The sequence below is a fragment of the Ochotona curzoniae genome, unplaced genomic scaffold (genome assembly GCF_017591425.1).
Source record: "Ochotona curzoniae isolate NIBS_2020 unplaced genomic scaffold, NIBS_Ocur_1.0 contig_21, whole genome shotgun sequence".
Lineage (NCBI taxonomy): Eukaryota > Metazoa > Chordata > Mammalia > Lagomorpha > Ochotonidae > Ochotona > Ochotona curzoniae.
The window spans coordinates 7128562-7141946 of record NW_024465322.1 but is presented as its reverse complement, the minus strand read 5'-3'; the positions used below and the strand labels follow the sequence as shown (position 1 = coordinate 7141946).

Genomic DNA, 13385 nt, shown 5'->3' with positions numbered 1-13385 from the left:
CAGGATAGGTCTTGGAAGCCAAAAAGACCAAGGTATTATTACAAGGCTGACAATTTTAGCCTCAATCCCACAGTCTCTCTGAAGGATGAGGAGGACGGAAGCCTAGGGTGGAGTTGACCCCCATGGTCAATGATCTAATCAACAGTGGCTGTACAACGCAGCCTTCATAACACACGCAAAGGACTGTGTTAGGACGAGCGTCCGCAGAGCTGAACAGATGGAGTTTCCCAGAGGGTGGTGACATCACAACGCCCTTTCCCAGATTTCCTCCACACACTGCGAACTCAAAAACCTGTTACAGTTCCCTAGTCCTTTCCTCAAAGTTCTCTGCTTTTGATGGACCGGTCAATTCTAACTTTTTCGTTTTTAACATTTTTAAGATTTTTTTTTTCCTCTTGGAGAGATGTTTAGGTCATAGTGGTGCAAGCGCAGAAGGAATGCACAACACAGAAATCCAAGTTAGGGCTCTACCTGGGTCAGGTTAAAACACCAGAGCCCTTTCAGAGCGCAGGGGTTCATTGAAGAAGGAATCTGGAGTTAATCTGCACTTTATGATGCAGGTCTGATTCCAGCCCCTCCCATCAGAACTTGTTTCCACACATCAGCTTTCCCCTACCTATAGTAGTTAACCCGCACTACTTTCACTAGACTCCAAGTCCTGGAGGCCAACCTGAGTCCCATCTCCAGCCTCCAATGCTGGCCGACAAATGAAGCCTCTGTTCTCAGAGGGGTCAGAGTGGGTTTTTGTGCGCATCAGGTAGTGAGCCTGTGTCATGTGGCACAAGTGCTGGGCCCAGAGACGCCATGGAAGCTCTGTGCCTCCTCCTGTACATCCCTATCCTACTTTATAATAAATGGCCAACCTGTAAAACTGTGTCCCTCAGCTGTGAGCCACTCTAGCAGCAAATTAAACCTACGGAAGAGGCTGTGGGAAACCCTGGTTTATATCAAAAGTGCACAAAACCACCCATGACTTGCAGTGGGTATCTGAAGAGAAGCATGCGGACCGGAAGCTGTCTCCAGGAAGACAGTGTCGGAATGGAATGGCATGAGCGGACACTGGCCTGTGTCCGCTGGAGAATCCAGGATCACACACAGTGTGCAGTCAAGAGAGTGAGCAGTGGGAGACATTCTTTGGAGCTCTCTGAACAGCAAATGAAAGCAAAAATTCGATGCTACTCTATATCTAACAGGGTGGCTATTGTTAAAAAAAAAACAAAGGAAAAGGAAGGGGACAAGATGGGGAGGGGCAGAGGAAGGTAAAGCAAAGCAAAGAGAGTGGAGGAAAAGATAGGGAGGAACGAAGGTTGGTTACTGCTTGGTGAGGACATGGGGAAACTGGAATGCTAGGTACTGTTGGCACATAAAAATTGCAGTTCTTTTGGAAAACAGAATGGAAATTCCTCAAAAAAAAAAAAAAAAAGAACAGCAAAAAACCCTAAAACTAGGGGCTAGCACTGTGACTTAGTGGGTTTAGCTGCTAGCATTATGCTTGTGCTAGTTTGAATCCTGTTTGTTTCATTTCCAATCCAGCCACCTGGTGATGCACCTGGGAGAGCAGCAGAATATGGCCCAAATTCTTGGCCCCCGCACCCAAGTGGGGGCCACAAATGAAATTCTTGGTTCCTGGCTTTGACCTGGCCCAGTCCCACGGAGTGAACCAAGTGATGGAAGATCTTTCACTGCCTCTTCTCCTCTCTGTAATCTGTCTTTCAAACAGCTATCTCATAAATAAAAATAATAATAAACCCCGCATCAAAACTACTTTCTAATCCAGCAAAGCTGTTTCTGGGCATTTAGCCAAAAGAAATAAAATTAGGAGCTCTGAGAAGTATTTGTACTTCATGTTCACTGTTACTCATAGTAACCATGAGGTGAAAACTACTTGTCTACCAATAAGTGAACAGAAATGGAATGTACACACATTTAATGTAATATTGTTCAGCATTAAACAGGAAGGGAATTCTGGCAGCAGCTACAAGGCCCAACTTTGGAGGACATTATGCTAAGTGGAAAGGTAGGAATATTGCCAATCAACGCATAAAGCTTCAGTAATACAAGTGTGTGCTTACAGTTAACAACACTCTACTGTATATCTCAAAATACAAGACAGATGGTTTCATCACAATTAATGAAAGTAATTTCCCAGCAGATACCATAAAGAGCGGGATTACTACTGCCTTGCTTCCTGTTAGCCTCAGTGCCTGCCTCGTCACAGCAGGAGCTGGAAGTGGTTTCCTGTTCCTGTTAACACTTTCTAGTCAACATGCCGAGCTGGGGAGAGGAGGCTACTCCTAGGGACCACCTGCTATAAGCTGGATTCTAAACAGATTCTCGGATTTAGAAACTCAGAGAAAGATAATAATCTGGCCAAATGATTTGATTTGGAATAGAACACCTCTGCTACCGTCAGGAACAAGTGCTTCAGAACTGGAATGAAAGGGCAAGTCCAGTTTTAAGTAGGATCAGAATCATAACAGGAAAATGGTAATACATACATAAATGGAGACTAAAGTTAATCTAAGGTATAAATATCTGCTGAACCAGGCACTGTTGCATCTGGACCTGCACAGACACATCAGATCCAACTTAATATTGAGCATTCTTAGAAAACAGCCCATTTATTCCTCTGATCATATGCATATGTGCATTGTTTTACCTAAAGATAATCTTCCCAACCTCCCACCCCCCCCAAAATAAACATTTTAGACCTCAATTAAATGAAAAGTTCTGGGCATTTAACGAAGTTCTTCTGTACAAAGTGAATTGTTCCTTCGGGTGTCTTGATTATCAGTTCATAAACTTTTATAGATTTTATCTATTTTACCTTTTGAAGGTAAAGAACTGTCCCCTTCAGTACAGCATAAAAGGTTTTCCATCCTCGCTTTCCTCTTGGAGCTAGAAAGGGGGAAATAAAACAAATGTTTATTTGACAGTATTTGAGAAAGAGAATCTAAATGACCCATATAGTGAGTGTATATCAATAGTCCTGGTTTCCTGGGTTCCAAATAAAAACTAAAATTATCTTGAAAAATATTGTGCATCCGTCAGTCGTTAAAAACACACCCTACCTCACAATCCTCCCGCCAGCTGCTGTTACTCTTCTGACATGATGGAAGAACAGACGTCACGTGCTGCTTATTATTGATTTATTTGCTTTTATTTGAAAGAGATTTATAGACAAGGGGAGGCAGAAAGATCTTCCATCTGCTGGTTCACTCCCAAATGGTACAACTGTTGGGGCTGTGCCAATCCAAAGTCAGAAACCAGGAGCTTGTTACAGGTCTCTCATGTAAGTGTAGAGTCCCAGTGCCTTGGGCTGTCCATCCTCTGCTGCTTTCCCAGGCCATGAACAGGGAGCTGGATGGGAAGTGGAGCAGCTGGGACATGAACCGGAGCCCATGTGGGATGCCAGAGCTTGCAAGTAGAGGATCAGTTAGTTGAATCTTTGCTCCAGTCCCACAACTTTACTATTGCTCACGTGGCAATCTTTGCTTTTCTGTTGCAGACCTTGACAAAACGCAATTTTTTTTTTCACTAGACTGTGAATAATTTGAGAGGTTTCCTTCATCTTGTAATGCACAGAACATAGTAGTATCCACAGCAGACTTCAGGTGCTCTCATACAATTTCTCCACATTAATTCATATTTGTCATTAAGTCTTTACATTCCTTTCATTTACATTTTTTAAAATAGGAAAGGTCCTCACCAGAAGTTTATGAATGTATGTGTTATGAAAAATTTCAGCAGGGGTTTCAAAATTTTTTGCTTAAAAGTAATTTCCATTTTTTGTGAGTTTCTAAAATTACCCTTGCATATTCCCTACATAAATTGTTATAAACAATCTTAGAATGAAAAGAGATTAATACTATTTTTTTTTACTATTTATCATTATTTTTTAATAAAACTGAAACATTTAACTGGAAAATGTTATCACAGGAATGTCACTTTTTCCAACGTGTCTGTCCACCATTTATTCACACTCCTTAGCAAGCATTTGGCTGTCTTCAGGCCATCTTTAACTTGGATTCTTGATTAAATTAAGAGATAGAGGATTCTTCTGTGCATCCTTTAAATCTCTTTTGATTGAATGCTCACAAGATCCTTAGGCTTGGAACCAGGTGAATAGCCCATTCCAGTGCATAGGTATCCCTGCCAATACCACACTGAGATAACCACCTGGCAAGAAGGACTCAAACATCCGCCCTGCAGGTTTCCCGAGGAAATAAAAAATACCTTCCCTTCTGTTTCCACTAGGTAAAGTTTAAAAGTGCAAACCCAAAAACACATGACTACACAAACATACACATTGAAAAAAAAAAGCACACCACTACTTCTTTTACAATGGAAAAAAGTGACTAATACAGAGAGATACAGATATCAAGCCTAGTAAGTATTTTCTACAGGACTCCACATATCTTCGATGCTGACACTGTGCACGGGAGAGCTATGCACACAGAAGTGAGTCTGGCCCCTGGGAGTTGCTATGGATTGAACAAGCAGTACAGGCTCAGATACAGCGTGGTCTGGAGGAGGCCCCCAACAGGAGAGCAGACCACCTAGTCGGCTTGGAAATCGTGTGTGTTCAACTCACCCTCACACCCTCATGACAAGCTACTGCATCTCTCAGGGCTCCACCTTCTTTGCTCAAAACCCCAGGTCATTTGTATAACTTAAGGGTCAGCATGGATGGAAAGGAATGGAAGGAAGGAAATTTCAAGAAAACTCTTTTGTCTTCCATAGGAGGAACACAGGTCTTGGGGTTTAAAGGTTTTCCCATAAGCCCTCAGGATAGCTTGTGGCATCTTAGGATCCCTTCAGGTCAAAGATTTACCAATCTCTTTTTTCTGCCTTTGAAGTAGGAATGTATTAATCTATGTGCATGTTCACAACAATTTTAAGAGCTCTTCATTGCTTTCACACTAAGCCTATTAGACAAAGTGCTCCAAGTGAAATGTAATCCTAAAAACCGGAGCCCAGGAGCATTAACCCTCCCCCTGCACTCTAGCTCTCCATTCTCTGCAGAAGTGTCACAATTTTAGGTCAATCACAATTTAGTTAACACATTAATGAAGCAACCCTTAATATTCCCAATAACATAACTTAGCAGCTGAGGCTGGACAGAACATAGCCAATGTGCCATGCAAGTAACTGTTCATATCCCAACACCAATTAAAGGCACAATAATGACCACATTTTACAAATGAGATGGTGTGGGTGCAAACAAGTGGATATTAGGGGCAGGAGGGAGGACCACTATGCCCTGGAGTGGGTCAGAATGGGTCTCTGACTTTGGAACCACACATGGCTACTGCCTCTGTTGCCGTAGCACGGGCAAATCCATCATCAACCATCAAGAGCACTGGTCCTCATGATGATGATTGAATGATTGAAAATGAATACACAGCACTTGTTTCTGTCATGTACATATGGCTGAGTAAAGAATTCTAATGAGAGTTTCAGATGGGAGGACTTGTTACCTGACTGACATGGCATCCTTCTCAGACAGGTCAGGAGTTGACATGTAAAGCAAGGTATCTACTCCAAGAAGGCATTTATTGAGCTTGATCAAGAGACAGCATTTTGTATGCCGGTCCATGCTTTCACAGTAGTTTTAAATAAGCATACTTAAAGGTCAAGGACAATTACTTCACCTCATATGTAAGACCCCGGACTATGCCAATTATAATCGTCTAACTTGAGCCCTAGATGACAACAGTGTCTATGATGTCAGTTCTTGTCTTGGCTGCTCTACTTCCAATGTAATTCCCTGTGTGTGACCTAGGAAAGCAGTGGAGGATGCCTAAAGCTTTGGACCTTTACATTCCACTTGGGAAACCCAGAAGAAGCTGTTGGTTCCCAGCTTCGGATCAGCTCAGCTCTGGCTCTTGTGGCCATTTGGGGAGTGAACCAGTAGATGGAAGAGAACGTCGGTCTCTCGTTCTCTCTCTGTAAAATCTGATCTCCAAATAAAAATATTGAAAAATTGACAAAGTCAACAATTTCCTGCAGCTGTCATTGTAGACTATATCTATATACAGAGAGAAAATCTCAGAGGTGGATGATATTGGAATTATTACTCAATATTCCATGTTATAAGTCATATTACTTTCTCACCTATACTACACATTTGAAGAAGTCCACTTGGACATACAATGTACAGCGAACAAAATCATCATTTCAAAGAATGAAATGTGTATTTGGGGATGAAAAGACAGGCTTCCATTCTTACTCCAAAAAGAAGGCAGGAAATCTTCCTAAGCAAGAGAATATTCAAAGATCAATGCTGACTGTATGCCAGACATGCAAGTTATTGATTTTATAATCTGCCAGGAGGTATAAGCTTCATGCAGAAGTTTATACGTACAGACTCTACCCGCACCCCCACCAACTTTAATTTTTTCTCAGATGAACTGAGAACAGATTGTGTTTGAGATCTTAGCGTTCCTATTTTTCTACCTTATTCTAAGAGCGGAGTATTTTTTGCCTGCATCAAAATTTTATCCTGTTTTCACTTGGGATCCCCTGATCGGTTCTTTCTCCTTTTCCTCAAATTCCTATCATAACGATGTAATATGCAGAGAAAGGCACGGTAGGCACTTTGTGCATTTTTGTCATTCAGTATCTTTCTTTCCTGCTGCTGAACTGTAAACATTCTTCTACTGCTCCCACAAAAAGACAAAATACATTTTTTCGCCCTCATCAGAGCACAGGCTGGTAAGCCGTATGAACACGAAGGAAGAACCATGGCTTGAAGCCAACAGTGCAGATCCTGGTGGCAGACCAAAAACCAGGGGACATGCAGGACTGGGAAATGCCTACTGTGAAACATCATCAGTTTCCTTAGATCATAACACAATAATCCCCATGAGGGAATCAACAACAGCAACAAAAAATCAGCACTCTGCTGACCCTGGGAACAAAGAAGTACTCTACCCAAGTTCTGCTATCCCCACGCAACCAGGACACATCTACCAGATGTATAAAAGGCACAAAGTCTTTTAAAGAATTTCTTCCTTCTTTATTTGAGAGGAGAGAGCTTCCACCCTCTCTGGCTTACTACACAAATGCATGCAATGGCTACAGCTGGGGCAGCCTGAAGTCAAGTGCAAGCAAACAAGTCCACGGCTCCCGCCTGCCTGTCAGGAACCCGGTGACCTGAGAGTTTGTATCAGCAGGCAGCTCGAATCAGGAGCTACAGCCAGATTCAGATTCAAACCCAGGTACTCAACTATGCAACACAGGCAGCATAGGAGGCTCACACCTGCCCCCTCAAGACATTTTAAAAATTGTCTTGATTCCCAAAATGGCTGCAATAGCCAGATCCGGGCCAGGCTAAGGCTAGAAGCCAGAACCCTATCTGGGTATTCCTTCTGGACGGCAAGGGCACAACAAATTGGGCCATTTTTCTGCTGCCTTCTTAGGCATATAAGCACAAAGCTGGATGGGAAGCAAAGCAGCTAGGATTTGAACTGGCACTCTGATACAGGATGCTGGAGTCAAAAGCAGCAGCTCAGCCTGCTATGCCACAATACTAACCAAGGGGCATGGTGGACTTCTGCATCAAACCTGTTCTTGACAGAGACAATTCCACCACATACTAAGCTACAAACATGTTTAGATCTAATGCATAAATGAACTATCCTTTCCCCACTGGGCCCGGGGACGGATTTACCAGTAGCCATTTCCAAATGTCGAGCGAGAATTTCAATGGTTTGTGTTATTGTTGGCGTAGAGGGCCGAACACAAGCACAGGCATCCTTAGTCAACAGTTACAGCAAAAGTGCGTGGGAGGCAACAAACACGAAGAGGACTTTGATTATTCGTCTTTTCAGGAAAACAGAAACCCTGGAGTCACAGAAATATATTTTTAGGTCTTGACAAACAAATTGAGCCTCACATGTTCTTAAAATACTCCTCTGTCATCGTGACTTGCCTCTCTGGTCAAAGCTCTCATTCAGGGTTCTCGTCGAAGCCCGCCTCTGCTGCGCCATTCCTTAGCACTTCCTGCCCTCTCCCCTCGGCGGGGCTCCTCTCTCTTAGCATCACTTCACCACCCAGATGAACCAACAAATTCCCTGGTTTTCAGTGGAACCTCCTAATGAAAGCTGAGATGCGTCTGTATCCTCAGCCCCAGGACAAAGAAAACCGCATGCTCTAAATAGGCAGGGAATGGCATTACTGACTAGTATTTCAGAGGATTTGCAAGAGTGTTCCTCTGTCATCGAAGTGAGGCCGGCTGGAAAACAGGGGCTGCACACAGGGAGAAGTGGAGGTAGGATAACAAGATGTCAGATATGGAAATGAGATACTAGCAGGCATGAAACGGATTCCTCCTCCACAGTGCCTTTGAGCCAGACGTTAGGCACGACCAGGTTCCAGTCTCCCAGCCTCCACCTCCTCCATTAGCTCGAAACTTTCTTGGCTTACTTTTAATAAAATTAACTTAATAAATTGAGAGTGTGCAGCTAGCCCTGCAGGGTCCCAGAACACAAGATGGATGAGGCCACTTATCATCATTATAGAAGATATTTGATGTTCCATTTTATCTTGAGGATGTTCCAGGAACTCTGGGTCTCATGCAAGAAGTAACAGCTGTCTGACTAAAGTCTCCTGCTTCCTGCTTATTAAAGCACCCATGAGCCTGGTACAGTAGCCTAGCAGCTAATGTCCTCACCTTGCATGCGCCAGGATTCCATATGGGTGTTGGTTCTAATCCCGGCGGCCCCACTTCCCATCCAGCTCCCTGCTTGTGGCCTGGGAAAGCAGTCAAGGATGGCCCAAAGCCTTGAGACTCTGCACCCACGTGGGGGACCCGGAAGATGCTCTGGGCTCCTGGCTTTGGATTGGCGCAGCTCCAGCCATTGCAGCTGCTTGAGTCAACGGACAGAAGCTCTTCCTCTCTGTATATCTGACTTTCCAACGAAAGTCAAATAAATCTTATAAAGTACTCACAAAGAATGTGATTTGGTGGAGCTGTTACTGTGGCAAAGTCGTGAGTAGCGCTGCTACCTACAACTCTGACATCCCTATCGTGATGGTTCCACTTCAGATCCAGCCCCATGCGTGGCCTGGGGAAGCAACCGGAAGTGGTTACAGTGTTTCAGCACCTGCTACCCACACTTGGGTAGACCCAGATGAACTCCTGGCTGCTGGCTTCGGCCTGGCCCAGCCATGGCCCAGCCATGGCCATTATGGCCATCTGGGGAGTGAACCAGTGGACGGAAGGTCTCGTCTCTCCCCCACATTCTGCGTCTCTCCCCCCCATTCTGCCCGATAGATTTCTAAAAAGTAACAACATAGTTTCTTCCACCAGTTAAAGATCATGTACATAACATGTCTCAACCCCAAATTCGATTTGTATGAAGCTTTAATTGTGCTTATTCAAGGAGCCTGGGAATTAAGCAATAACTGTCTGATCCCTTGTTCTGTGTTTTGCCATAAACATTTCATTTCTTGCCCTAATGTCAATATCCTTGAGGGAAGCCAGGCAAGCAGGCTCAGACTTGGGGACTTGGACAACAAACACCCAGCCTCGGAAGGAGCGACCTGCTTGACACATTACTGTGGATTATCACAGGGAAACAGATCACATCTTACAGATCTTATGAATGGAACTGGCTTTTAAAAACTGACCTCCAAAAGCTGTGCACTGCAATGTTATCAATGCCAATAACTTCAGTTATGTCAAAGACGTGAACACTGAATGCTAAAAAACACCAAACACAGTGATAATTCTTTTCAGAATTTCTTGAGCAATGTAGAAGTCACTATAAAACATTTAAAGTGCAACTTTCAAAGTACGATCAAGGTTAAATCATTGCAGTGCATCTGGGAAGTGCAGGTAAGTGCTGAGTCAGACAAGCAGGTTCGCCATGAAACCAGGCTTTCTCAACTTTGCAAGCGCCCAATGACCCAGAGTCCAAGACCCTGCTGAGTTGGTACTTCCACAAATAGCAACTCAACTAAGCCATGGTAAATGGAAGATGGCCCCAGGCCCAGGGGCACCTTGAAAAGGCCTCTGGGTAAAAATAATTCTAAGAGACCGAGTAAGAGCAGCGAAAGATGGAATGTTGTCCCGTGAAAGTGACAGCAGCCTGACTATTCATCTCCAAATTTAGGATTTTCAGCTCCTACTTGGGAAACGTGGTTCTTGACTCCAGCCCTGGGGCCAGGCTCTGCCCTAACATACACAGGCAGGCAGTTCACTGCAACAGAACTCATCTGAAGCGATGTCTTGTAGGTTTAACTTGGATCTCCCAACTCAGGTCAGGCTACTTCCTTGGATCTGACTTCTCATTCCTGTCTTATGGAGTTAGCCCTGTGCCAGATGTTCTTACACTAAATGTGTACAGGCCTTCCCCTTGTTATTACTCCTTAACCAGAACACTATAGCAACTCCTGACAGAGTATTGGGTATTCCAGTGAGAAACTAGTGATAACATTTTTATGCATTGATTTTTGTCATCATGATTACTTTCATTAACAAGATGCTTCCACTTTCTTGATCCAGCTACCCATGGTCAACAGCAATCTGAAAATATTTCATGCAAAACTCTAAAAGTAAGTAATGAAGATTTTCATTTCTTTGAAAGGCGGGGGACAGGGAGAGATTGATCTCACCTGCTCGCTCATTTTCCAAATGTCAATAGTTGGGCAACCCTTCCCCAAATCAGGAATCCACAACTTGATGTGGTCTCCCACGTGGGTGACTGGGGACCCAAGGACTGAACTGTGACATGCTGTCTTCCAAGGTGTGTATGAGCAAGAAGCCGGAGTTGGGAGTTGAGTCTGAACTCAAACTGCAGTGCTCAAACACAGCAAGTAGATCTCCCAGACAGCATCAGAGGCACTACCGCAGCTCTGGTGCTCACGCCACCCTTACTCGGTAATGGCCACAATTCACAAGAGTGGTAATGTGGGCAATTGGAATACACTAAAGAGCAGCCATTAAGTGCCTCCTTAAGTGAAAATGGAAGTTGAGCAAAGAAAAAAAAATTATATGAGAAAGCTGCCATGAATGAATCTATTGGTGTAGGGGTAAGAAAGAAAAAAGAAATATGTGCTAATTTTCATAGTCACACATCATACTGGAAGAGTGAGAGCCACGGTTCATGGACAGCACTTTGTGAAGATGGAAGGGCCATGGAAGTGCAAGGTTTAGTACCACCTACACCTACAGCTTCAGGCACCCTCTGGGAATGATGGGACATATCCCCTAAAGGTAAGAGAAGACTTCCCAAATGCACTTTTCTTTAATTTTGAATTTTCATCAGATTAGTGGGGAATTTGATGCACTTAATAATTGTAACAGACACAAAACTTATTATTTCTCATAAATATTAACTAAACCTAAAAGGTAAAGCAGAATGAACCAGTGACAAAATTGAAAATTTAAAAATCAGATACTACAAGGAAAGCTCTGCCTTTCTGTTTCAGAAGGAAACGTGTCAGATTCAGAACATGGATGTTCTGGGGAACTGAGAGATTGGCAGTTTCTATCCTGTTGTTCCTTGTCAAAGGCACTCTTCTGAGAATAGTGGGTGGCACTTCTAAGTAATTTCGGTGCAGGAAAAAGGTACATTTTAAATTAAAGACATACACTATCAAAATGGAACTTAAAAACCCTGGCACTGGTGCTGCCTTGGTGTTAAGCAAGCGAACCCTCCATCCTGTTGCTGGCTTCCCATATAGTCTCTGGTTGGGTTTGCTTCTGGCTGCCCCACTTCTGATCCAGCTCCCTGCTAAGGCAACTGGGAGGGCAGCAAAGAATGGTTCAACTCCTTCTGTCTCTGCACCTCCACAGCAAAGCTGTTAGAAGCTCCTGGCTCCTGGCTTCACACAGCCCAAGTTCTAGTCATCATGGCCATTTGGGGAGAGAACCAGTGGATGGAATGAATACCTTTCTGTCTCTCCTTCTCTTTGCATAAAATCTGCCTTTCAAATAAAAATAAATCAATATTAAAAACAAACCCCAAACCATAGTTTTGAACTCTCAATGGGAAACCAAGAGGGGACCTTCTCCGTGTAAAACCAGATACAGATCCACTAAAACCAGATGGTTACACGACACTTACTACTTGACACTTCCCACATGTGCCCTTCCGTGCGGCTTTTAACCTTGTCTGCACACTGCACAGCGCTGTGTTCACGAAGGGGAGGGGAAAACCTCAGCCCAGTTTTTAAAAATAATTGCTTTGCTTTGCCTCCACTTAAGGAGTCTTTCTCTAACCGGAGAAGACGACTGTCTAATGGAAAAAAGATCCATTCCATTTTTATGATCACTTAATTATAGTGTCGCTGTTCCCAATGTTACACAATAGCAAGGAATTCCGCCCGCATTGCCATTATAAACTCTATTTTCAGCATGCGTGACTCAGGCTGACATCCACTCTCTCAAATTTGACATGTGAGACTAAAATCCCTGTGAAATGAGAGACCCTCTGAAACCTTCTCAAACAGCTAGCCAGCATGTCTCACACTTAAGCCTTTGGAAACAAGATTAAAAATATGCACCACAACAGTTGTCACATTTTTTACACAGCAATTAGTATCTTAGTATTTCATTTAGAAAGTGAGGGAAATGACTGAAGACTCTATATGGGAACTATATTGGGATTCAAAAACCTTAACGTCATTTCAGTACAGCACTCCACATCTTAGCCTCTGCACTGATTCCTTCCCAATGTCTCTATCCAGATGTTCCAAAAGAACCTTTATTTTTGCTTAACATGTGAGCAATTTTCCTGACAGTTAATTATCATCACCCCCATAAACAACGTTCTTCTACCACTGTGATACATCGTGAACAATCTCTACTGATGTACTGTGACACGCCAGATAGAACACACTTGACTGCACTCTCTAGCCTCCCAATATTGCGGTCTGCATTCTCATTGATTACTTCTGATAACATACTTGATTTTTCTTTTTGGTAAAGATCTCCCCCCCTCAACAAAGACACAGTTTAAGCATTCCTGATAAAAATTTCCTAATTAAAATGCACAACTTGATGTTTTGACACTAAATCTCACGTTGTGAAGCAATTACTACAACGCAGCTAATGGCCACAGCGTATGGAGCTGCCATTTTTCTCTTGTTAAACAACAGCTCACATTTTCGGAGAACCTTTCTGCTCCCTCTCTCTCCAAGGAGCACAGGGACAGTTTCTGGGACCTTGCACTCCCTTCTCCACTTTCACCTCTCACCTGGACTCTGATAAGGTCACATTGAACATTTACTTTCAACTGTACAACTCTAAATCTTTCACATTTCTGAAATGGAAGCCACCAAAATTCTGTGATTATGGTAAAATCTTGAACATTACTTGGCTATCACAGACTTTCCTTCTTGGTACTAATTTTTGTTTCTTGGTTTTCTAGTTG

At 43.3% G+C, this 13385-nt stretch overlaps 1 protein-coding gene across 7 annotated transcripts in view; it reads right to left on the bottom strand.

Annotated features, from left to right (window-relative positions):
- Nucleotides 1-13385, bottom strand: part of PSD3 (pleckstrin and Sec7 domain containing 3) — a 268216-nt gene that overhangs the window by 49244 nt on the left and 205587 nt on the right. For all 7 annotated transcript variants that reach the window (XM_040971307.1, XM_040971308.1, XM_040971310.1 and 4 more), the window contains one exon: nt 2828-2898. In XM_040971307.1, coding sequence (XP_040827241.1) covers nt 2828-2898 — 71 coding nt within the window. The remainder of the gene's footprint in view (nt 1-2827; nt 2899-13385) is intronic.